This window comes from Homalodisca vitripennis, chromosome 8, assembly GCF_021130785.1.
Source record: "Homalodisca vitripennis isolate AUS2020 chromosome 8, UT_GWSS_2.1, whole genome shotgun sequence".
Lineage (NCBI taxonomy): Eukaryota > Metazoa > Arthropoda > Insecta > Hemiptera > Cicadellidae > Homalodisca > Homalodisca vitripennis.
This window is the reverse complement of record NC_060214.1, coordinates 32,845,516-32,871,836: the sequence shown is the minus strand read 5'-3', so window position 1 is coordinate 32,871,836 and position 26,321 is coordinate 32,845,516. Positions and strand designations below refer to the sequence as shown.

General features: G+C 32.5%; 1 protein-coding gene across 1 annotated transcript; it reads left to right on the top strand.

The window, feature by feature from the left end:
- Positions 1-673: 673 nt before the first annotated feature.
- Positions 674-24,946, top strand: LOC124367516 (synergin gamma-like). Its single transcript, XM_046824391.1, has 7 exons — positions 674-1,138; positions 10,990-11,076; positions 12,194-12,427; positions 15,416-17,065; positions 19,532-19,655; positions 22,410-22,546; positions 24,215-24,946. Exons 1-7 carry the CDS (start codon positions 1,031-1,033, stop codon positions 24,374-24,376), a joined length of 2,502 nt encoding a protein of 833 aa, XP_046680347.1. The 5' UTR covers positions 674-1,030; the 3' UTR covers positions 24,377-24,946.
- Positions 24,947-26,321: the final 1,375 nt, after the last annotated feature.

The window sequence follows — 26,321 nt, the reverse complement described above, 5'->3', positions numbered from 1 at the left end:
GCGGGTGTGCATTTGCTGTGGACCAGTATTTGTTTTCAATATGTTTACGATCAATCAGCAGCCAGAATTACTTCTACTTATCTGGATACTCAAAAACTAACATAGATCGTGACGTTATAAATTTTTTGCAGTTAATTGAAATACAGTTATGTTGCTTTATGTAATATGTTTTTTAGATTATAACTTAATAATAATAAATTGATTTTTATTATACTATTGGTCTATATCTATATAATAAATCGCACATATTTTATTCAAACTTTAATTTTATTGTATCAATATGCCTACAAAAAAGAGCCTTTATACAATATTTTACCGTATACAGTTCAGATTATAGTATCTTGCCGCATGATACCCCAAACACAGAATTCATACATGTTGAGTTGACATGTTTGGGTTGGTAAATAACAAACAATTAATATTTTAATCAACAAACAACTAGAAACTTGCGCTGCCGACTTACTTGGATTTTTACCTTTTTCATGATTGAATATAGATATATGTGATAACACTATAACATAACTGTTAATTATATCATTATGTTTGTAATTTGTGCGAATTCAGCCCAATTGTTATATACAAGACATAGTACTCTTGAACCAAAGTATTCCAGTCAAACTTTTTGAAGAGTGAATTGTACATTTAGATGGCAGATGCTGGTCAGCTGTGCATTACTGTATTAGTATGACGAGTTGACAGACGACAAACTGAAGACGAGTGACAGATTCCAATTCCTATTCCGTGTATTTAGTATTATTTAGGATTTGTGGTTGCTAACGAGTTCGATGAGTGTAAACAGATTGTCTTTCAATTTATATAAATAATTACTCAGTAATAATTGATCATTATGACTAAATTATTGTAAGAATGAAGTTTGTTGGTTAACATTTCTGAAATTGTCGTATAAAAACTTCGTAAAACATTTATCTGTGTAGATATTTGCCTTGGATTATCTGACTGCTTTGTTACAAAGCTAGCCTACTTATACTCAAATAAATCATTTGTGGTGAAGAATTTATCTTGAATTAAAATGAACACCCAGAATACTAGTAAAGACGTGTCCAAGCAACTAGAATTTGTAAAACAACAACAGCAACTTCGAGAGTTTGGCAATGTTAGAAATGGTTCAAGTTTCAAGGTGAGAGTCTTATTTTACTTTCTTTCAACATATATGGGTTTGTGGGCATTATGATAGCGGCTGCAGTATAGGACAACACCACAACCGAAGCAGTGTACCAAAGTATTGATTAGAAATACTTAAACTATTCAATACCAAAACTTCCAATTATAGTTATTTACGATTAATTGTTGTCAGATCGTGTTATTGCATTGAGTAACAGTATTGTTCCAAATTAATTAGATAATTGTAAACTTAACGGCCTTAGTGGCAAAATACGAGTTTCGCATTATTGACCTATTGCTATTGTCCTTCTGAACAAAACAATATAAGATTTCAAGGGATGCAAATCACAAATAACGAAGTTATAGAAAATAAGTGGGTAATTGCCACATTAACGGCCGGAGCAGCAAAATACGAGTTTCGCGTTATTAACCCTCTCCCGCTCGCAAGGCATGAATCGGCACGGCTACAACATAGCCACTGCAGCCTAAACGGCACAGATCGGCACGCACTGCTTTATCTACTAGAGCCGATAAGTGCTGCTCTCGAGTAGCAATAGTTTGTATTACTACGGGTTGTTTGCTATCAGGAGACCATTTACTTTACTTTTACAGTAAATTTATTCCATTATTTTGCTATTTATATTAGTTGTGCGGAAACAATGGCAGGTTGTAGTCGTACACTTTGTGACAGTGAAATCGATCTCGTTATTAGTAGTGATTGCGACGATTCAAGTGAGTGTAGTGATGTACCAGAACTTTGTGAAGTGGTTGGTGGCATTGAGGATGTAGTTCGGAGTGATCACAGTGGCAGCGGCAGTGACGGCGAGTCAGACAATGACCTTCACCAAGTAACTGCGCATCAAACAACCCGGCGCCCAGCTGTCCGTGTGCCCCCTCCCTGGTCTCGTACAATCAACTTCATTGAACCAATATATAGTAAAATAATTAATATATATAATTATAGTTAATTACAATGACAGAACGTATGTAAGTTGAGACGCTGCATATTTTGACCGAGCCCGACCGGCAGAGCGAATTAATTGAGGTTAGAAGCACCGTGAGCGCCTGGAAACAATGGGAGCGGGAGAGGGTTAACTTATTGGAATCGTCCTACAGAGCAAAAAAATATGGTAATTATCATATAAACGGCTGGAGCGGCAAAATACGAGTTTCGCGTTATTAACTTATTGGAATCGTCCTATAGAACAAAAAAAATATAAGGTTTCATGGGGTGGAAATGAGAAATAACGAAGTTCTAGAACATAAAAAATGGAACAACTGTTCACACGCGCGGAGTAATGATCCATTGTTAAGGATCAGTTAGAAACCTACTTTGAAACAAACCATTTTCTTACTTCTGCTCAGTTTGGATTTAGAAGAGGATTATCTACCATTAAGGCGGTAGAAAATCTGGTTTTCAATGTTATGGAGGGTTTTTGAACACAACGAAGAAACTAGAACATTACTTTTAGACCTTAGTAAAGCTTTTGACCTTGTTTCCACATAAAGAACTTCTAGAAAAGCTTAATTTCTATGGCTTGGAGAATGTTGAATTATCTTTTATGAAATCTTATTTGGTATACAGGTCACAATTTGTAAAACTTGGAGACCAAAGATCGGACCTGAGGATGGTGACGAGGGGGGTTCCACAGGGCTCTGTCCTTGGTCCCTTTCTTTTCATAATTTTTGTAAATGACTTACCTAATTTTCTTCCAGAAAAGTGCCTTCTTTATGCTGATGACACCACACTTTATACATCTAGTCCTGATCGAGAACGTAATGAATTGGTCATTGATTACTTGAAGGAGCGTTGTGATCTTTGGTTTTCATCCAATAAGCTTATCTTAAATAATGATAAAACTGAAGAAATCATCTTTAGTTTAAGTAAATCTACTCATCATAAGACAGTTAAACTTCTTGGAATTAATTTGGATTCTAAATTGATGTGGGACATTCATACAAAGCATTTATGTACTTGCCTTTCTAGAGTTTTTATTTCTGATCCGTAAATTAAAAATGTGTACTCATTTAGATTTAGTGACCCAAGCTTATTATGCATTTTTTCATTCACGTTTACTTTATGGTATTACTCTTTGGGGTAATTCCAGTGGAGCTCAAGAAGTTTTCATGTGGCAAAAAAAAGTGGTCAGGTGTATAAAAGGTCTGGGGGATAGAGATTCATGTCGAACTATATTTCCTGAGCTTAAAATACTCACATTACCTAGTCTATTTATCTTCTACAGTCTCACCCATGTCAAGGAAAACTTAAATAGTTTTGTTTCAAGAGGTTCAATCCACTATTACAATACCAGAGGTCAAGATCTATTGGATGTAAGATATGCTAGACTGAGTAAAACCCAAAAGTCTTTTAGCTTTATTTGTATAAAACTTTTTAATAAATTGCCCTTGAACATTAGAAATCTTCCAATTAACGCTTTTAAAACAAAAATTAAAAATTGGCTGATTAGTCAAGCATTTTATAGTGTAGCTGAATTTGAAAATGGGAATTTCTATTCTATAAAATTTTAATCCAAGATATTATGTAAATATGTGTTTTTTACTTGAATCTTTGTATTTATTTGTGTGTTTAATTTATTTATAGGTTTTATTCATTTATATATTTTTAACTTATTACACTTATTGTTATACATTTTAAATGCAGATTTACCTTATCTTATTCACTTTTGTTGACTATAGATGTATTTTATTTGACCCGAAAAATTGGCTGATTAGTCAAGTATTTTATAGTGCAGCTGAATTTGAAAATGGGAATTTCTATTCCATAAAATTGTAATCCAAGATATTATGTAAATATGTGTTTTTTACTTGAATCTTTGTATTTATTTGTGTGTTTAATTTATTTATAGGTTTTATTCATTTATATGTTTTTAACTTATTACACGTATTGTTATACATTTTAAATGTAGATTTACCATATCTTATTCACTTTTGTTGACTACAAATCTATTCTATTTGACCTATATAATTTGACATGTAACCTTTAATATCTAAGATTACACTAAGGCTGTGTACATTTGACTATGTCTATTGCAACTACTGTTGATTAAGGACAATAAACATATTTCATTTCATTAATATTTCTATGTTGTACATCGACGTTGAGCGTCACGTGACCTTTTGTGACCATGATTCAACCTCGTGATGACGTCATCGGATGGGTCGCCATCTTTGCAAACGTAAATGAAAAATAATACTGAAATGAGCAGAATTTTGATCAAAATGAACAATGTTTTTCTTAATTTCGAGCAACAAATTAATTACTTGTTATCAAAATGAGACGAGTGCCTCCGGCCATCAGCACGGGCTTCGGCAGCTGCCCCGCGCGCTGATGTCAATTAAAGAAAAACATCCCTCGAGATAGTACCTATCAGTAAAATATCAAATTCTAGAGGGGCTGATCAGAAATATAAATTGAAATGTAATGCAAAGGCAATTATGCAAAGTTAAAAAACTTAATAAATCATGAAAAACTCAAATATAAATATATAGATGGATATTAACAGAGAACACTTACCATTAGTGTGTTGGCGGATATAGCTGAGCAGCAGCAAAAAAAAAGTGGATTTTAAAAAATTGCAACATTTAAAACTTCTTTTCTTACTAATTTTTCTAATTTTCCTATCGCAACGAAACAACAAAGTCTCCCAGTTTAAAAACAACACGCGACCGCACGCCGAACAAATACACTCATTATTAAAAATTCCATGTTCAATTAAAAGGGAAATAATTTCGTTTCGGTTAAAACGTAAACTCTTTACGTGCCCTACTAAACACTCCGACACACACAATTCACTAGGGTTGGTCGAACTAGTGGATGGTTGATTCATGATTGTAACGCACTCACTCAATCCAATCTACTGAACAAGATATCTTGTGAAGCACTGACTCTGCCCCGGAGAACTCAGATAACAGATACGTTGTCAGGCTGCTATCAGTCCCGGCCGCAGATAATATTCAAGTAAACAGATTATCCAGACACAGCACACAAACTGAACATTAAAACATTAGAAACTTAACCACTTATGAATATACCCCCTAAAATCATGTTATTTGTCATTTGCACCCCCTAGTACTATAGCTATATATTTTTTTGTTCAGGAGGGTGAACAGAATACGTTGATAACGTCAAATTCGTGATTTGCCGCTCCAGCCTTTTATCTTATAGCTACCAAAAATATAAGGTTTGATGGGGTGGAAATGAGAAATAATGATGTTCTAGAAAATCAAAAATGGAACAACTGTTCAAGCGCGGAGCAATATTTCCATGTTCTACATCCACATCGGGCATCACGTGACCTTTTGTGACCATGATTCAACCTCGTGATGACATCATCGGATGCGGCACCATCTTTCCAAACGTAAATGAAAAATAATACTGAAATGAGCAGAATTCTAATCCAAATGAACAATGTTTTTCTTAAATTTCGAGCTACAAATTAATTAGTTGTTATCGAGTTGAAACAAGTGCCTCCAGCCATCAGCGCGGGCTTCTGCGAAGAACGAACGCCAACGAAAGAAAAACATCCCTCAAGATAGTACGTATCAGTAAAATGTCAAATTCTAAAAGGGCTGATCAGAAATATAAATTGAATTGTAATGGGAAAGCAATTATGTACCGCGTTAAAAACTTAATAAATCATGAATACTCCTAATATGGATACGTATATAAATGGACATTAATAGAGAACACTTACCATTAGTGTGTTCCACAGAATGTACAGAAACTAAATAATCTCGTTTTGGTCGAAACATAAACTCTTAACATGCCCGACAAAACACTCCGACACACCAGTTTACTACGATCGGTCGAACTAGTGGATGGTTGATCCATGGTTGTCACGCACTCACTCGATCCAACCTACAGTACACGTTATCTCTGACTTCTGCCCCAGAGCGCTCAGATAACAGATACGCTGTCAGTCCCACCCGCAGATAATATTTACAGATATCCAGACACAGCACACAAACAGAACATTAAAACATTAAGAACTTAACTATTTATGTATATACCCTCTAAAATCATGTTATTTGTCATTTGCACCCCCTAAAACAATATATATTTTTTGTTCAGGAGGATGAGCAGAATACGTTGATAACGTCAAATTCGTGATTTGCCACCTCGACCTTTAATCTAATAATTTCCAATAAGTGAAACTACTTTTCTCACGTGGAGTGATATTTCATTGTTCTACAAGCGTTATGTAGTCTTGTTATGATCGTGAGTCAATCTTGTATTGGTTGCTGCTGATATGTACATCTTTGAATATGTAAAATAACAATAAGGCTGAAATCAGGGAAATTTGACCCAAATAAAAGACGTCTTAATTTAGACTATTTAACCCTTTGAGAGCAGCAGCATTGCAAATTTTAATACTACAACAAGTGCGTACAGTGCCGTCATCTCTAATTTTGACGTTTCTTATTTTGATAATATTTTATATAGTACAAGGTTATTTTTGCTAAATAACCAGATAACTGTACTCGATAGGTTCCAAACTATCGATAAATACAAATTTTAAGTTGCTTTCCTTATTCTTTGATCTGTGAAACATGTTGTTTACTATGATTTATTTCTTCCAGTCATAGCGGACGAGTATTGTGTTGCGCAACGACCATTCTTGTTGTTTTTGTGCTAGTAACAGGGATACTTTAATAAGAGGCCTACACTCGTTATTCGATTGCAGTTATCAAACAATTCGATATATTATCCAACTTTGATATATAAAAATTATGCACAATAAGAGTTATAATAAATTACCGTAACAAGAAGAATCTTGTATATTACAATTTTAAAAACATACATTTAACAATAACATTACAAAACAACAAAACCAAGTATGGCGTATAATTAGATATCAAAGAAACCTTACAATATTTATAACTTGCCCAGCTTGATATCAATGAGTAACTGCTTTTGTGAAATGGAGGAAAGAATTCTCCCCATGGGCTACCAAGAGCCAAATCCACATGTTGAAGCCACTTAAACAGTCGCTTGTGAGAAATATCTCACATATTTTCCTCATATTCATCGCCATTTTCAAAGTCTCAAAATATTACTTACTTCTTGCTGTTTATTGTTTAGAATAAAATTACTATAACTAATAATTTGAAACCATATGCCAAGATAAATACATTGTAATATTGAATTATTCCTTCGGATAAAAACCACTGAACCAATCCATGAAAACAACCGAATAACGAGCGTAGACCGCTGATTAAAGTCTACCCCTAGTAACCAAGCAATTAAGTAAAGCAACTAAAATAGTTACTTATATAGTGTTTTACCGATTTGGTGTTATAAAAGTAATATAGTGATTTGAGTTGTGTCCAAGTGAAAAACGTGAGTTTTCAGTGTAAATATTATAGGGTTATTTTGGTTTTTACAAAGTTGCTGACACTATACAAAAGAAAATTTAATTAAGTTATTTGTCTCTAATCATATTTTTTTGTGTTACTTGATGCTTTATTTGATGTATTGTGATACACTATTACTATGTAATTTCTAAACTCTTGACAAATGAAGAACAATTAATAAAATGACAATAAAGCAGCATTAGGTTTATAAATATAAAGCTATGCTAGTTTTTATTGTAGGATAATATATTTAGCATTAACTGTATTTAGAATTTCATGGCCTTTCTCATGCAATAACTGTACAAAATAACAAAAGTATACAAAAAAATTTAGGCCTACTTCAGACAATTTGTTTTATAAAAAGTAGGGGATTTTTTTTATAAATAAATGTTGTAATTTTGTATTCTAAAATTCCATGAAAGTAATTGTACGCAATTCTTAATTTTATTTCTTACAATTTATTTTTAAAATCTTCCAAATCAAATGAATAGCTTTTTTGCAATCGTGTTTTTCTTAAATGCTTGTAATTTGATGTTGAGTCAGTCACCCTAAATGTTATTTTTTTCAGTAAAAAAATGCTATAATATATGAAATTTGTTCAGATTTTCATGGCCTTTCACATGGTGTATAGAAAAAATCTTAAAAAATATTTTATACATTCAAATTAGTAAATACATTTTTTGTAAAAGCTAAAGTTTTTATATTTTTATAAAGCAAATTTTGTTTGTAATGATATGTTTAATATTTTGCATTTAATTAGACTAAAATAACAACAAAATTGTCAAAATCTATAGGATAGTTATTTTACAACAACTTCTTTTCCAAAAACTGGCAAATATGAAAAAAAGCCTGGCACTTTATAGATATGACTTGGGAAAATGTCAGCGGCATTCAAAGGGTTAAGAATAAAAGTTCATATGCCCCTGACACAAGTGCCTCCGGCTATCAGTGCGGGCTACAATGATTACATCATATGAAAAACATGCCCCGACGTAGTACCTATCACTTAAAGATCACATTCTAGAGGGAATGATCACAAATGCCTCTGGCCATTTTAATAGCTAGAAAACACCACTATTTGTGAATTCTACCCTCTAAAACCCTATATAATTTTATACAGGAGCATGAGTAGAATACTTTGAAATTATGATTGGAAACTCTGACTGTTTCACTGATACCTAGGATCAGTGTATGTTTATGGTGGAAACATTTTAATGGTTTTCAAATTATCTTACCTATGTTTGAAGTTTGTCTTTGATGATAAAAGGATTGTGAAGGAAACAGGATTTTTATGGACATTTGCCATTGCTCAATTATACAAACAACAGTAACAATATGTTTCAAGCTCAGCGATCTGATCTCTTCCTCTAACCTCTAACTAACCTGACACAACTACAATCTTGGTTAAAATAAACAAATCATATAAGAGTTGTGACACTTTTGTCAGGATTCACAACAATCGTGCTGTGTGTCAACCATGCACACTAACACTAAAACACAAACTTAATAAAAACAAAACACAACACTAATTATTAAAACTGAACTACAGAATGCAGGTCACAATAGGTCTGCACTCACCGATCAACCACCTGTGAGTTACAATAAGCTGTCTCAATAAGTGACCCTGATATATTTTTAAACATCTCATAAAGGCTTGCCTCTAATCCATTTTATTCTATTGATGAGTTTCTATATTATCCAACAAAATTACTTTTCTTTTACAATATACACTTAATCTAGTTTTGTACAATAAACTTATAAAGTGTATGATTGAATTATAATTTATATGTAATTGTTGATAACCTGTAATGTGTTGGTAACAATAAAGTATTCATTATTAATTGAAATGAAAATGTCTAAATATACAGTTCATAAGTAAGATTTCTGAATGTTTTATAGGCTACCAGTCTAAAATTGATCTTAAACTCTTTACAACAAGTTTAGTCAAAGAAAAGAGAAATATATTTTAATTAATTATTATGAAGTTAAGTAACAAGTAGTTTGAATCTGCCCATGCTTACATATTTGTGAAAATCCAAAAACTGAAAAATGGGGTTGTGGCATCTCTTAAAAATGGGGCCATGGTGTTTGGATGTTAACAACACATAGACTTTTAATGATTTAATGGCCTCTTCTGTGCTTATATAAGGTCTCCAACACGTCCCAGGACGGTTAAATATATATGTACAGAATTACTGGACATCAAAAAACTAATTTAACACACATCCAGTGACTCGCTACTTCCTCGGGGGTATGGCCCTCATGAAAGTCCGGTGTCTACCCGATCGGGTAAACAAAAGCAGCTGTGAAAGATCGTGTGTATCCGATGGGGTACACGTCGTCGTAAACAGGTTAAAAGTTTAATACTAACATATGTTTCTTTTAAAGCATGAAAAGTGTTAAAGTAGGTAAAAATTAATGCGAAAGAGTAATATAAAACAGCCAAACTTTTATTTCAACAGAACCCTGCACTATAGGACGGGTATTTTATGTTTTCCTGTTCTTAAAAACGGTTTTCTATCTTCCTTTTGGTAAATTTTCTGGTTTGCCTTTTCTAGTTTTAATGCAGATTTTGTAGTATTGCAGATACACTCTTTTTGGAGCCGTTCCATGGCTTTTCTAGATTTATCTCAGCAGATCTTAATGTTGCTCATTTTAACTTATAAGTATTAACCATCATTAAATGGTAGCACAGCCCTATATACTCTTAGTCTTAATGTGTTAAGCGTTACAAAATATGTTCATATAGGTACATGTGATTCTATATTACATTATTTAAGTATTCGTTGGGGTTTTGGGATTTGCCGTTCAAGCATTTTTCCAGCAATTCTGGATCTGTAAAAGCCTGGAATCTGAGTAAATTGACAGAATAGCCAACTTTGTAAAGTGTAATGGAACTACTAAGCATTCGATTTTTTATTAAAAATGCTGACCAACAACGCATTAATGCACCCAGTGTGCACTGAGTCGCAGTACATCTTTTTATAAATATTTTTAATAATATGAGTTGAGTATTTCCAGATTCAGAAACGTTCAAAGAATGATTGGTAACCCTTATTATGTTAGCTAATTTACAAGAATATACTACATTTAATGAGTATTTTCTAACACTGATTGCTAGATTTCCTAGAATATTTTATTTTATTGAAAAAATTAATCTGTTTAATATGGGTCAGCTAACTGAAATGTTTATCTTCCTCACTTTTTGACTGTACCTTCTGAAAAAAACTATAAATAAAACAAATTCTTACATTATTTTTCATTCATTCTATAATTCTCAAAAAATATCCTGATTGACAGGTTGGGATTGTTCTTAGCCACCACAAAGTTGTCTATACCTAATTTGAAGTCTGAATAATATTTTCCCTCTAAATTAGCTGTTTGATAGTACTATACCACCTGCTGTAGGCCTGGCCCAATACTCTTAAAATGGAAAATAATGATAAAATACTATATCTTTTATTGTACATTTTATAACTCTGTCTTTTCTAGACCTTAAGTGCTGAGAGTATGATTGAAGATTTGCTCTCAAAGAAGGAGACATTCCAGAAACGCATTCCTGAAGCTCAACAAAAACAGGTAAATTGTTTCAATATTAAAACATACTAAATTGGTTTTAAACAAAATAAATTCAGGCCTATTTGCAATTCGAAAGATGTTAAATTTGTGTAGTTTGGAAACTTTAAAATTGATTTATTATTCTCATATCCAGTCTCACATAGCCTATGGCATTTGTGTATATGGAACAACAAAAATGGAAAACCTCACGGAAATATTGAAAGTCCAAAAAAGAGCAGTCAGAGTCATGTTACATCTGAATTTTAATGATTCTGTCAAAGAAAAGTTCAAAGAATTAAAAATATTGACCGTTTATGGGCTATTTATTTATGAGTGCATAATGTTCCTAAGATACAACCCACTAAGGGATCAACATTATTTTATTCACTCGTACAATACACGACACAAAAATGAGTCTAATTTTCCAAGTTACCGTCTGGAGTTCTACAAAAAAAAAACAACATTTGCAGGAAATAAATTCTTGAAAAAGTTACCAGAAGAAATTAAAAAAGAGGACAATTGTAATATATTTAAGAAAAAGTTAAAAGCATTTTTGACAGGTTTAGCTTTGTACTCTATAGAGGAATTTGAAAAGGGTATTTTTTAATAATAACAATTGATTTTTAGATTTAGTTTTGGATGTAGTCTTTATTTTATATTATTGAAACTTGACACTATTCTAATGTAAGAAATGTACTATATGTTTTTGAATAAAGAATATTTGACTATTGACTATTGACTAAAGTTTAAATTTATTGTTACAAATGTGTGGGCTCACCATAGAACAATGTAATGGATAAAGTAAATCCTTTTTTGTATTAAACAAAAAACGAAAACAAAGCAATACATTTTAAACTATTTAAAGTACATTATTTGTTGGTACTCAGGAGTATTATATATCCTTGTATTAAAAAAAAACAATACATTTTAAATAAGGTAGATAAACTGTTATAGGAAATAAAAAACAAAATGTTAACTCCAAGATGTTCCCAGTTGATCCTTTTCAGACCCTGACTTGACTAGTTTGAGGAGTAACCACCTTTTTATATAGAGGGAATAAAATGATACAGTGAAAAAATTTAAAAAAAGGTTTGAACCTAACATTGTATTCACGTCTGGCCTTAATGTTGTGTTATAGGACGTCCCCAGCTGGCTGACAGGATCCGTTCCACCACTCTACGAGAGAGTATGGGTGGGAGTTCAGGCATCTGGAGGTCTCGCAGATACTCCTCTGCTCTCAACTCTTCTCATGTCGAGTGGTTTGTCAACGGACACGTTGGGCTATATCTGGTCGCTAGCCAACCGTACCGTACCAGGGGCTCTCACTCAGTCGGAGTTGTACTTGGTGCTCGCTCTGGTGGGCCTGGCACAGGTACATTTCATTGTTTGGTAGGATGGAGTTCAACTCTTTCGAGACCGTCCAGAAATTAGACTTACTAGCCAAATAGACTGGGCTTATTAAAGGCATTTTGATAATATGATTGTAACTTTGTAATGCTTATAGCTAGAATGATAATTTTCTTGTTAGTTTATTTCTTATGACGTCCTCTTTCATGACATATAATTACAAAATATTTATAAAATTTTGAAAGTTTCATGTTGTTGTAGAAAATAAAATAAAAATGTATAAAAAAGTATTTCTAAACAAATATGAAAGTATTTTTTTTTTAATTCATAGTGAACATCATTTGTGGTTTTTATATCTTTTCTACCACTATTTAGCTATATTATTTCCAAATTTAAGTTCAATATTTGAATTTTAACAGGATTTTACTCAAACAATACTTTTTCAATTTGTAAATATTATAAACTGTGCCAAATTAATATTTTTTTTCTTAATTTCCCCTCATTATTATGCTATCAAATTTTGTTTTCACAAAAAGATTGTGTTCTTTAATTTTTCATCACAGAATATTTAGGGTTATATAGATAAACTTTGCTAGCATAAGTTGTATATCTCTTATATTTCACCTACTCTGTTGGTCTCCAAAGGGTTAACCACCACCTAGTCATATGGTCATATTAACAGTTGGAGTTGTTTGTTGTTACAATAAGAACATTAACATTTCATCTTTTTTAAGTTACAATTATAATTACAACTTACAAAGTACATAAACTTCCTCTCTACTTATTGTGGAATACTTTGGTTAAGCAGACAGTTGTAATGTGGTGTACAAGGTAAGGAATGCTCACTTCTTTTATAGACACAAAATTGTCAGTATAAACTGTACTTAAACAGCTATTTCATCTCAAAGCCAAACATTGCTATTTAAAGTCGTGTCTCTTTTCATTTGGTTACTGTTTTATCGGAAAATACGAGACATGTTCAGAAAGTAAGTACCTTTAAAAAAAAAACAAGTAAAACAATTTGTTTTAACACAATTTTATTTCTACATGAAAGCCCAAACTTTAAATTATTTTTCGACATAGTTTCCATTGATGTTCAAACACTTATTGTAGTGGGTGATCAATTTATCTATACCTTCTTCGTAGAAGGTTCCCGCCAATGAATGTAGCCACGAGTCAACATTTTTCACTTCATAGTTAGTTTCAAAGCATTGGCTACTTAGCTCGCGCTTCATGTGCAGGAACAAGTGGTAGTCATACAGTGCCAAGTCCGTGCTGTAGGGCGGGTGATCGAACTGCTCCCAAAGATATTGTCGAACCAATGTTTGAGTGTCACCAGCGGTATGGGGCCGAGCATTGTCATGGAATAACAAAATTCCGTTACTGAGTATTCCTCTCTGTTTGTTTTGAATTGCCCGCCTTAGTTTTCTTAAGGTTTCGCAATACCTTGCCGCATTAATCGTTTTATCTCTTGGGAGAAAATCAATCAGCAAAACATCTTTCCGATCCCAAAACACAGTGCACATTATTTTTTGTGCAGACATTATCATCTTAAATTTTTGTTTCTTCGGGGATTGCGTGTGTTGACACTCCATTGACTGTTTGGATTCTGGTGTGACATGATGGACCCAAGTTTCATCACCTGTCACAATTTTGTTTAAAAAATCCTCACCATCATCACTATACTATGTGAAAAAAGTCAAAGCATTTTCGAATCTCTTAGTTTTGTGCACATCAGTAAGCATTTTTGGAACCCATCGGGAATGCAGCTTGCGATAACCTAAGCGGTCTGTAACACTTTCGTTCAAAAGAGTGTGTGAAATTTGTTGGAATTGTCAGATAGCGTTGTCATAGTGAAACGTCTGTTCTCTTGGTTTCTTTCATCAACTGCCCTCACCAAATCATCAGTAACGAGAGAAAGCCAAACTGCTTCGATTCTCATCATGCACATTTGTTCGACCGCCATTGAACATTCTAACCCACTTTCTCACCATACCTTCACTCATTATGTCTTCCCCATAAACATCTCATGCGTTCAAAAATCTTTTTACAGAATGAATGAATCACACAATCAGCACAATCACTAATTGTCCTAAATATTTTAAATGTTCAGAGAAAACTGAAAACACAACTTAGAACAACTAAAATGGTGTGAGTCGATAGCCAGGAACAAGGACAACTAGTGCGCATGCGCGGAACATCGATTGCAGTGCTATGGCGGCAGTATAATGAAGCGGTACTTACTTTCTGAACACACCTCATACATCAACTTCTTCTTTTTGTAGAACCTTCATATGAAGTTCTCACAGTAGTTGTCCGAGACATTTTTGTTCGTGGAACTTGTATAGTTATGCAGATAAATTAAATCAAAATACAGAAACGGTGGAGGTGATCAAATGTATTGTGGAGCAGAAAATTTCATAGAAATTAACTTTATTTTTGAAAATTTGGTAAATTACAATAAACACTTAGGTTTATGGAATAAAAAGAAGAGAGTTCTCTCTTCACATGCATGGAAGTTTGTTGTTGTTCATGGGTAATAATATAAATTTATGATCTACACAATTGAATCATACATTTCTTATCTTGATCAAAACATGCGCTGAAGAAAATTTTGCCTCTGTTAAATTAGTGTACATTTTAGAGATAAAAAAATTGTTTTTCTCATAGTTAATTTTTTTCTGTTTCTTGAAAGAAGAAATAACATACAACACTTTTTTTACAAAAGTTCTACCGGTGCTGGTGGCCACTGTTATCCAAATGGTGTATCATGCGTTGTTAGATTTTTTAAGATCATAAATCAAAACATTTGCACATTCTTACAAATTCGCAGCATTCTTGTGAATTACAATTTACAAAATAAACCAAACTAAGGCGATACAGATATTCCTGTATACCACGTTCACGTCAATTCCTATGGTACGACTTATCCGTAGTGCTTTAAAGTTTAGATAAATTTATTTCTACACTGTTCTCCTGGTTATGAATTCTTACACATTATTATTATTTGCAGAATGGGTATGTTGTCAACAATCTAGCAGCCCTTCATCAACTGCCACAAGCTCCTGTACCAACGCTGGATCTCACACTGTTGCCAACACGCATGGCAGTCCCTCACGTTTACCCAAATCCCCTCAACGTCACAAGTCTACCAGACCCAATACCCACTTTCAACTGGACATCAGCCGATAAGCTCTATCCGGATGGTTCAGAGAAAATCGGTATCTCTTATGTGAGCAGCGGGCCCATGGTTAGTCCCACCTTGGTTACAGATCAAATCACCAAAGCTCCCACAGTGAATGTAGCCGATTTAAATTCTCAGAATAATATCGCTGGAAATAAAAGTGTCACTTCTAGTAGTTTAGGCTTTGACTTAACAAGTAATACAAGTATGAAACACTCTGGTAATACCTACTCTTTTTCTTTCCCCAGTTTAAATGAATCCCCGAGCCATGTTGCAAGTGGGGAGCCAGATCCTTTTGATGACGAGTTTACAGACTTCCAGAGTGCCGATTTTACTTCAGCTACTACTTCTGGGCGGGTCGAAAATAACTTGAACTCTTCCATTGATGACGAAGACGAGTTCACAAATTTCCAGAAAGCCTCGCCCAAATATGACAACGATGATCTGTCAGTGTTGGTCGTTGGAGGGAAGAACATTCCCTCAGCACAAACGCTCTGGGTGACAGACAGTCCTTCTGTGTCTTCAGAACTCAAGGGTTTTAACAGGACAGAAGTAAATAAAAGAGGACCGATTAATAGCAATTTACCAGAGCCAATCACGACAAATGATTTAGCACATTCGACTAGAAATGATCCTGTTCAAAACAAAAAAGATAACTTTGAAGACAAGTATTTAGCTTTCCAGGAAGTAGAAGACGATAAGTATAGTATATTCCATAATCCTCTGCCAGAAGACGAGGACAGGCAGAGTGTTGTCAGTGAAAGTAATCAGGCCGAGCCCAAGTCAATGTTTTCACATTCACTGTTTGAAGATCCAGATGCATCTTTAGACTTTTTTAAGGTTGATTATCAAACAACAAATTTCGAGCAACTGAAACCTAATTCTGATACCAACTCGATAAATGATAGTTCAAAAGACAGTGATGAATTTACGAACTTTCAAAATTTTCCAGTGAATTTCCCAGACCCAACTCCTCAGGCAAAAGTAGACAAGTATGATGTATTCCGTACCATTGTATTTGAAGATAATGCCTTAGACTCTGACTCGGGGCAAACAACTAAGATGGATGTTCCAGTTGACAAGACTTTCCAGTCATTCCAAGCTGATATGGATGTCTTTAATGATGTAAATAACCATCATCAAGAGAGTAGTGAATTTAACTTGTTCAACAATCCTACAGAGACACAATCTAATGACGTCAAATTTGGTGATTTCCAAGACGCAACTGTCCTGGCTGAAAGTAATAACTCTAATATTGACAGTTTGTTTTCTTCTCTGGCCATTTCTGAAAAAACTGTAGAGAAAGATATTAAACCAGAACCATCTTTCGCTGCGGATCCTACAGAAGACAAATACAAAGCCCTGAGACTTCTTGAGACAGAAACAGTTGAAGGCGATGAGTTTGGCGAGTTTTTTGGAGCAGAATTACCCAATTCTGAGAACCAGCCTCGAAAGGACACAGAACAACCTTCTATACAAGTAAGTAACTTTCGTAATCGTATAGTTGTTTGCACTTTTAACATATTAATGCTTAGTAATATTTTTCTAGCTTCTGTGGTGCATACAAATTAATATCTTAGGAAGAGATACATGGAACAAATTAATTTACGAATACTTAAGTAAAAAGCATTGTGTAGTACAGGAAGAATATTTGTTGAATAAAGGAAGTTTGAGGCAATCATTATAACGGTCCATTAACTGAGTTTAATGAATGATATATATGATAACTTATGTATAATATATTAACTGAGGTATGTCCATTACGTATATATGATCATTCTTAAAGAATATATACTATAAAGAGAAATACTTTCAGCAAATTTCATAAATTCTTCCTGAATGAATTTGAATTGCTATGGAAGAATTAAACCAGATTCTGGGGCACACATATAAGGTTTCAGTGGTGGTTTATTTTATTTGAGGGGCAAAGGATCTAGTCCTTGGGGTTACAGTGGTGAAGGAGAGTTGTGGCTACATACAAATATTTTAACCCTCCATGCCAGGTCTCCAGTCCTGGACTGCCCTCACTTCAATAGTTTCTAATAGTTCAATAGTTTGGCCCTGTAGTCTTGCTGGGAATTTTCCATACGAATAAGCTTTGTTTTCTTGTATATACTAAGTATGTGGAATAAAGTGATTTGATTTGAATATAAAAGTGGTGATTCTTCCATTTGAAAGCTTGTTAATTTTTATCTTCTGGAGCCTAAATCTTATATTTTATGATTTCTGTGTAGCTAAAATATATCAGTCCTTGTATAGTAATTGTGATTCTTTTAATATCAATTTCTCTATCATATACGTGCATGCACACTTTTTAAACATATATATTTTTCATTAATTTGCATCTTAGATTATTGACTTGAAAGTTTGTATTCTAATAGGTTAAAGGATTATGTAACGCTTCGCACACAATTTTTAAAACCAAAGTCCTTTTAAAAAGCAATTATGATGTAATATGATTGGAGTCCTACAAACATTTTAAAACGTAAGTAGGCATACATCAGGTAGATATTAATTAAGTTCGTGATCAAAATAATCGTTCTTAAAGTTTTGCGTTATACTTGTTTTTTGGACTATAGCCAGGGAAAGAATGAATCGTTAAGGTATGTTAGTATTCATTTCTCTGTTTTTCCGTAAGCCATTGTTAAAATGTAATATCATAATGTCAAGGAAGCTCACCAGTTTAAAATAACTTATGTGAAAACATTCATAACTTTGTTCATTAAGGTTAGTTTTATAACAGTATTTAATGCATTAGATGATTTTAATTCGTCACTGGCGCAATCTAGAGTAAAATTTATATATTAATGTTTTATTTACTATCTGCATTACACTACCAATCAAGCACTGTTTACTTATTATTGATAAAATTCAAATGTAAACAGATGTTTCAGAAAATTTGTCGAACTATAGCTGTCAACAGCTGTCAAAATACGTTTCGTTCTTATCATAACATTCTAATGTAAACAAACTAATTTTTCAACTTGAATTCGACTTTATTTGGTGAAATGAATGTGTTAAGGGTGGTAAAAAGCAATCTAAATGTTAATTCAGACCAAAAGCTATACCTGTTCCAAATTGAGCACAATCCGTATAGCAGTTTTAGCGTGATTCGAGGACAAACCTCCAAACATTCAAACTTTCGCATTTATAATACTAGTGGGATATATGTGCAAAATGGTGCAGGGAAATTTATACGAATATAAAGACCTCATGAGTTATTTTCACTGTTGAACAGTATCAAAATTTTGTCTTAAACAATTTAATATTTGGAAACCGTTCTTGGTACGAAACAAAATTTTTCTGACATCAATTTTTTGAAACTACCATTACTTTATTTCATAAACAGATTGTCACATTCAAACACACTTCAAAACAAAACCCTATGGTTTCCAGCATGGCTTTACCTGTTATACAATAATGTACATTCACCATGGATTCAGGTCACAAATGGAGGACAGTATCTTGTGTTGGTTTTAATATCATACACGTTGTTTATTTTGCTTTTTGCATTGCTTTATTTTGTTATATCATACACAATTGTAGTTTTACGCAAATATGTCTGTTGATCTCAACTCATCTTTTGACAAATGTTGGTAGCGCTCTATCAGCAATCATTTTTTTTACTGTTAGATATTTGCTTCTTGCAGGCACTTTTTACTAATAATCTTGTGGGAATTGTAAATCTCCTTAAGTCTGTCTTTTTTCATAGTTCTTGAACTACTCTTTACCCTAAATTTTTCGCAGAGCTCATACATTTTCTGAAGTTTTCAGTCGAAATCAGTTTTGCAGATTAGATTCCAAATTGAAGTAAGGATCAAATATGAAGAAAATTATAACCTATACGTATTTTCTGTTATTTTCTTCATTTCATACATTTATATTTTAACCTATGTTTCTTCCTTTCCTAGATTTGTATTTAACCTGTTTTTCTTCCTTTCCTAGATTCGTTGCCTGGAAGCTTGTCTAAATCTACTGAAAGCAGGACTAGCCAAGCTGTCACAAGCTTCGTCACAAGATGTTGTATCGGAAATCCTCGGTGACCCTAGAGCGAACAACTATTTAGACTGTAAGCTATACAATTAGTACAATTCAGTAGAGTGATAAAAAGTCCGTCTCATGCTAATTTTTAAAAGAATTTAAAATGGGATAAGAAAAGTTTGGGAATAATTTAGTATGTCAGTGTGTAAGGTTTTTTTGAAATAATATTTCATTTGCCCTGATAGTGTTGCAATTGTGTGTTTTATTCTAGGTTTTTTTAATATAGCCTTGTACGAAATGTCCCACGAAGAGGTATAAACGTTGTTGCATAAATGGGCAAGTAATATAAAATCGAACGCTTAAACCTCTTCATGGGGCACCGGAATATTTGCTGGTATCCACCAATGCCGTCACTATACGCTATAGGAAAATGAAGTTATATGTAATGTTATACGAAAATTAACAGAAAACTCAAGACTGTTATTCTTGAGTGAACTCAATTAATTATTCTCTTCAATAGAACAATGTCATCACCATTTTCTGTTTTGTATTTTGTGTTTCTACGTAAATAATTTTAAATTAAAACCGAAAAATTCTCGTTCCGAAATTTAATGTTTAAAACTAAATAAAATAATAACAACGATCGCACAGCAATTATTTGGTCGTGATAGAAAAACAAACGATATCGGTGGCCTGTGATATCCTCTGTTCTGAAGCCGTTGACACTAACTTGTCCATCTATCGTTTGTGAGTTTCTCTAGTGTATATTATTGTGTTGTGATAATCTGAAGTTTTGACTTTAATAAATACAGAATTGAAATATTAAATATATTAAACCAAACCTTTTTACTAATATTACTAACGTTACTGAATTAAATGAAAGAAAATTGTCTAGGGTGAGTCTTGAGTTGTGTTTTTTTTTTCCCGAAACAGCTAGGTTCTTATAAATCAACTTTAGGTTATTCAATACAAGTATTCTATTTCTACTGTATTGCAAGTATTCTATATCTGCTGCATTCTTCACAGGCTCATTGTATTATATCTATTGATCTCACCAAGAATGTAAAGCTTGTAGCTTATAACACAATATTCACTTCAAAGTACAGTTTTGAGGATAGGAAAGAAAGCTTATACAGCCTGTAGGGCATGCAATGTATGTTTACAAACTAGAGTGAATAATGAGAGGTTTGTAGAATCTATCTCTAATAGATATGTCACTATTACTACCCCCGATAGCCTATTTGTGTTCCTAACCTATTCCATGCATCAAACAAGACTTAAGTTTAGACTAGAAAACTTATACGGCTTATAGGATGCAAAATATACATTTGCAAACTAGGAAAGGTAGTAAAAGGTTGTGTAACCGATATCTAGTATAGATATGCCACTGTCACTAACCAAGATAACATGTTTACCACTCCTAACCTATCTTACATACCGAATAATTAATTTTAGGTATAAGATAACAAACTTATATTAGAGCATTTAAGCAAGAGAAAGCAGATGTACACACCATGCAAAACAAAAGTATTTCTAGATTGGTTTAAATCTTGATTTAATATAAGGTAGTGCAGAACCTGAAATTCTAATTCAAAATTATTTGGTTAGTGTGAAAATTTAGGCATACAACCTATGATACCCAAAACGTGATGTTATCTAAATTTAGCAAGTTCTGAAAATTTCAAAATAAATTAACCAATAAGAATTTCGATATTTAACTTTAAAAACTTCGTCAGAATCCCATCAAATTCTATTGATAGTTATAAATCATAAGTGACTCACCAATGCACGCTTTTACCAACAGTGTACTTCTCTCGGACTGACAGTGCACTTCTCGAAGACTTCTCAGCGTAATAATCTCTTCAGGTATTGTGTGGGATGAAACCCTAAAGCAAACTCCGTGTGTCTCATGTTTGGTCGACTGTATAAATAGACTGCCAGTCGGTCATGTACAGAAACATGTTTTCGTCAGTCATCTGCAATGGTCACATCAGAGCTCCGGCTACCTGCACTAACTCAAACAGAGAGGTTCCCTAACCTCCACTAAACTCCTAATGAAATAACGACAACAACTGATGAAAATAAACTAAAAGCTTCACTTGTTGAAAAACAACAATAAGAAATAAACAACAAACTAAAAATAATACATCACGTAAAATAAAACAATTCTTCGTGGTATAAAAAAATGGGGTAAATATTTAACCCATACAAGTGAAACCTACTTTCTGTATATTCAAAATTGACAAATTTGTATGTTGCATGAATATGAAAAAGATATTATCAAAACAAATAAATATGGTAAACGTAGTATCTAATGAGTGTTAAAAATTCATTATGAGATTTTGTTCCATTTTTCAGTTGACTTTGACCTTATCAATCAAAATCTCTTTTGGTGCAGCTCATGAGATGGTTAAGAAAATATTTGACAGCAACAACTTTTATATTTTGAACAGAGCCTGGTCTTTTCAAATCTTGTATGAGCTTGAAAATAAGGTTATATACATAGATTATAACAAGGAATCGGTTGTAATCTAATACGTTTTGATAGTTAGAAGTGAGAGTTTTTGGATTCTAAAACTATATTTTTAGTTCTTTTTTTATCCTTAATAACAATACAATATTTTTGCAAACACTGTTTGTAGTTTCAAAATGAACACTATGTATGTCAAGAACTAAAGAAGATATATAATTCATTGGCATCTGATAAACCCTGATAGAATCTGATTTTTTTAAAATTAATGTAAATTATAGATAAATCTTTAAAACTGTGAAGCTAACTTCACATTATTGTATATGTTACCATGCAATTTTAATAGCGGGTGTGTCCAATGTTGTGTTACAGGCCTATTAGAGGTACACAAGGTGAGTGAACGTATCATCAGTCACTTGGACTCTGATTGCTGCGTAACTACAGTTACAGAACTACGTAACGTCTGGGACAATTTAGCTCCATTCTTCACCCACACGGAACACATACATGTATGTCACCCTTCCAGTAGTATTACATTAAGAGTGCAAGTGATAGTGAACCAATGCATTTTCTTTTTTCTGAAGGATACGATTATTGCCATCACTGCCTGCTACAAAATATTTATCTCAGACCTAAAACTATCAATTTATTCCAAATTAATTTAATTTTAAAAAAGACTTGTCAAAAAGTGGTATTGGAAAATTTTACTTTGTTATTTGTTACATTTAGCTCTTATTTTTGTTATACTCGTATAAAATGGAATAGGATATTCATGTACAATTGTTAGGGTGGAGGGAGAGAAACTCATCATATTTACTCTACCAACCAAAAAAAGGTCTGCACATGAACCTTTTTTGTATGGCTATTTCTGTGTTGTAGAAGATTTTGAATCAGTATGACATACCTTTTGTTAACTCTATCAGTCTACATCTTTTTGTGGACTATTAGTCAAATGTGGCTAGGGTATTTTTAGAGTTGTTATTTATGTATAGTTATTAAAAATTGTTATAACTTTGTTATTTATTGGATTTTTATAATTTTTTGTTTTTGTGCAAAAATGTGCAAGAAACATTTTATATACTCAACAATATTTTAATCTCTAAACGGTTTATACAAGTGAAAAAATGAACAAAATCAATGTATTTTTAATTATATTTGTATTACTTTAATTCTATTTAAAAAAGAATTTTAAAACACTTTTTTAAATTTGCAAAATTTGAAATTTCATAAATACTCACCTTTTTTGATTATTTATTTAAAATTTTACATATGTTTTTACATGAATTAAAGTTGAGGTATAACACTTTTTTCACTCAATATATACCTTATTTACACACACTCTTTTTTTAGTTTTATTGGCATGGAAAATCGTGAAACAAGGAGCCGCGCACATGTTTACAAAGAAGACAACTAGGAATAATTTGAGTGTTTAATATTGCATAACAGTCTCAATGTAAGCTAACCAGCATGCCCACACCATCTAGCAGCAAAACAATAAACTTCAGCTATTTATTTTGTTATCTTTCCTTTAGTCGAATCAACCACTGTCACAGATCAAAATAAAGAGTCATTGTTGCACGATGGATGCTCATCAGCAGACCTTCTTTGTCGTAAGTCGGCAATGAATTAAATCAGATAAAGCTGTTAAAGGTTTAAATGTAGATAAATAAAACACATCAAAAATAAAATCTTATCTTAATATTTTGTTTAGAAATTTTCAGAGTCAACACTCAAATAAATATTAAAAAAGTTATTTTCAACATATTAATGTATTTTTATCCAAAAATCCCAAAAATAAAAAATACTATGGCATTTGTTGTTACAACAAATTTGAGGACCAATTGTTGATTGTCAGGTCTGTTGTGACATATACTGTATAACAGGACTGAGAAAGAACATTAATTTTTTATGTGAATTAATATAAAATGCGTGTAAAGTTATAAAAGTTTTATATTTTTAGTTTCTTTTTTGAAACATCCGGGATTGTTGGCATTTTATACTTTTTTTAACACATCTGGTACCCAGACTTTGACACTTGAAGGGTTAATACTGTTTATAACTCAAATATTGTTCAACAATATTTTAGCTCTTAGAACGTATCACACACACACGCACACAACACATAATACTTAACAGTAAATTAGTATTGGAGATTTGAACCCTTATTGTGTTCTCAGTTACCAGAGACGGTGGGCGCTGTCTGTGGGGTGTGCCGTAGCGACACCGGACCTTCTCCCGTCACATTCGGCGCACACACGTTCCACACTCCCTGCGCCAACCTGTACCTACACTGTGTCGAGCCTGTTCTTCCTAACATTGCTGCAGCTACCGTGCAGTGACCTCGGAATTTGTGATAAGCCCCTCTTTTGTAAACTTAATGTTTTAAACATTCCAGAACTTTATATTGTATAGAATAGACAATTTCCCTTAGCATGAATCTCCCGCAAGTGTTATAAAAAATTACCTGACACAATTGAAAAACCTTATAAGAAAGAAACAGAATTATTTAGTGGAATCAGAAAATAGTACAAAAGTTCAACAATCTGACGCACTAGTAACTTTGATCTTCCTCTATTTTAAAAGACAAGTCAAGTACTGCAAGAATTTTTTTTTCTTTTTTAATTTAAAATCTGCAAATTGTAACAGTTAGTGTAGATTATAACAAGTCTGTATTAGCATTCATATTCATTTTGATTCATCATATTTAAAGAAACAGTACAAGAATGTTTTCACATTTATACACAATTGATTTTATTCCAACAAATTTAATAGTTAATGTTCTTCTGTTTTTATCTTCAAGATTTGCAAACTTGATATACCTTTATCCACCATTGTGGTTTTAAAAATTAAATAAACTACTTGTCAACATAAGCATAAATAGTGGTCTCGTAAATATAACAATATTATTGTTTACGTTATTTATTTCAGAAACCATCATTCTACTAACATTCAAAATTTGTTAATTGAAAGTGATAATTTTGTGGGCAGTTTAGGATTTGTAGAACATATACAGTTGATACCATCTTGTACATTTGTTTATTTATTTACATTCATAATATTTACACTAAAAACCGAGTATTTAGTTTCGGATGTCACTTCTGAAACTTGGTCAGCTTAGTGATAGTCTTATGGAGCGTTCTATTATTTCCAATTCTTGTGTTTATTTTGTGTTAAAATACATAATATATTTATAAAATACAAAAAAGGTCATGTCTCATTTATTAAAAAGATTTGCCTTTGAGTTTGAAGAAACAAAAAATGCCTGATTGTAAAAATTGCAATATACTTGATTCTGAAATTACATTTGTTTTCAAGATCGTATCAAAATAGTGAACCACACAATAATAAAATAGCAAGCCCATCCTGATTATAAAGGCATCATAATACAAGATTTTGTCAAAACTAAGCATGATAAGTATTAAGTAGTCAGAATTAGGAAGTTTATTTAATTCTTTACCTACAATTTTTTTATTGGTAACATTATTCTGAGCAATAAATAAAAATTGAAACAAAAGTAAATAAAAATTGAGAATTTCCTCACTTATTTGAAATTATTTGCACTTAATGGAGCTATTTACAGAATATACTGAACTTTTAAAATTAAAAAATGTTTTTAAATTTTCGAATATACCAACATGTAGTGTATTAAAATATCATGTAGAAATCAGGGGAAATGATTCCTGAACCTTCATACTTTCTAACACTGGGAACCAAGATGACGGGTCTGACTTAAGTTTTTATATATTCTTCTAACAGTTAGCACCACACCTTCATGTTTGTCCTTGATACAACAGCCCACCAGTCTCCATGCTCCGTGTCCAGGAGGCTAGTGCCTCAGACCACTCACCTATCTTGAAGTAGAGCAGTTAAGAACTGTAGAAAAGTTTCAAACTGATATTTGGCAATCTATGCATGGCACAAGTTATGATTTGTGGTTGTAATATTTTACCATTCTATGCCCAAAGAGATTAAAGAAATATTTAAATTTAAAAATTGTACAATCTAAATATCTTGCATAGTAATAAATATAGTTTATTTTATTTCATATGTATTAAATTAAACAAAAATATTTATTTTATTACTATATCATGTGATATTGGTATTTGGTTTCAACTACATATAAGTTTTTTGTTATATTAATATTGTTTTTTTACAGGTAGCTATACATTTGGTTTTAGTTTATTTTGATGATGTTGTAGTTTTTATCAAGTGTAGTGATATCTGTATAGATATATAGAGAGCGGGTGGGCTGAGCATGGTGTACAATGAACAGTTTTGCGCAAT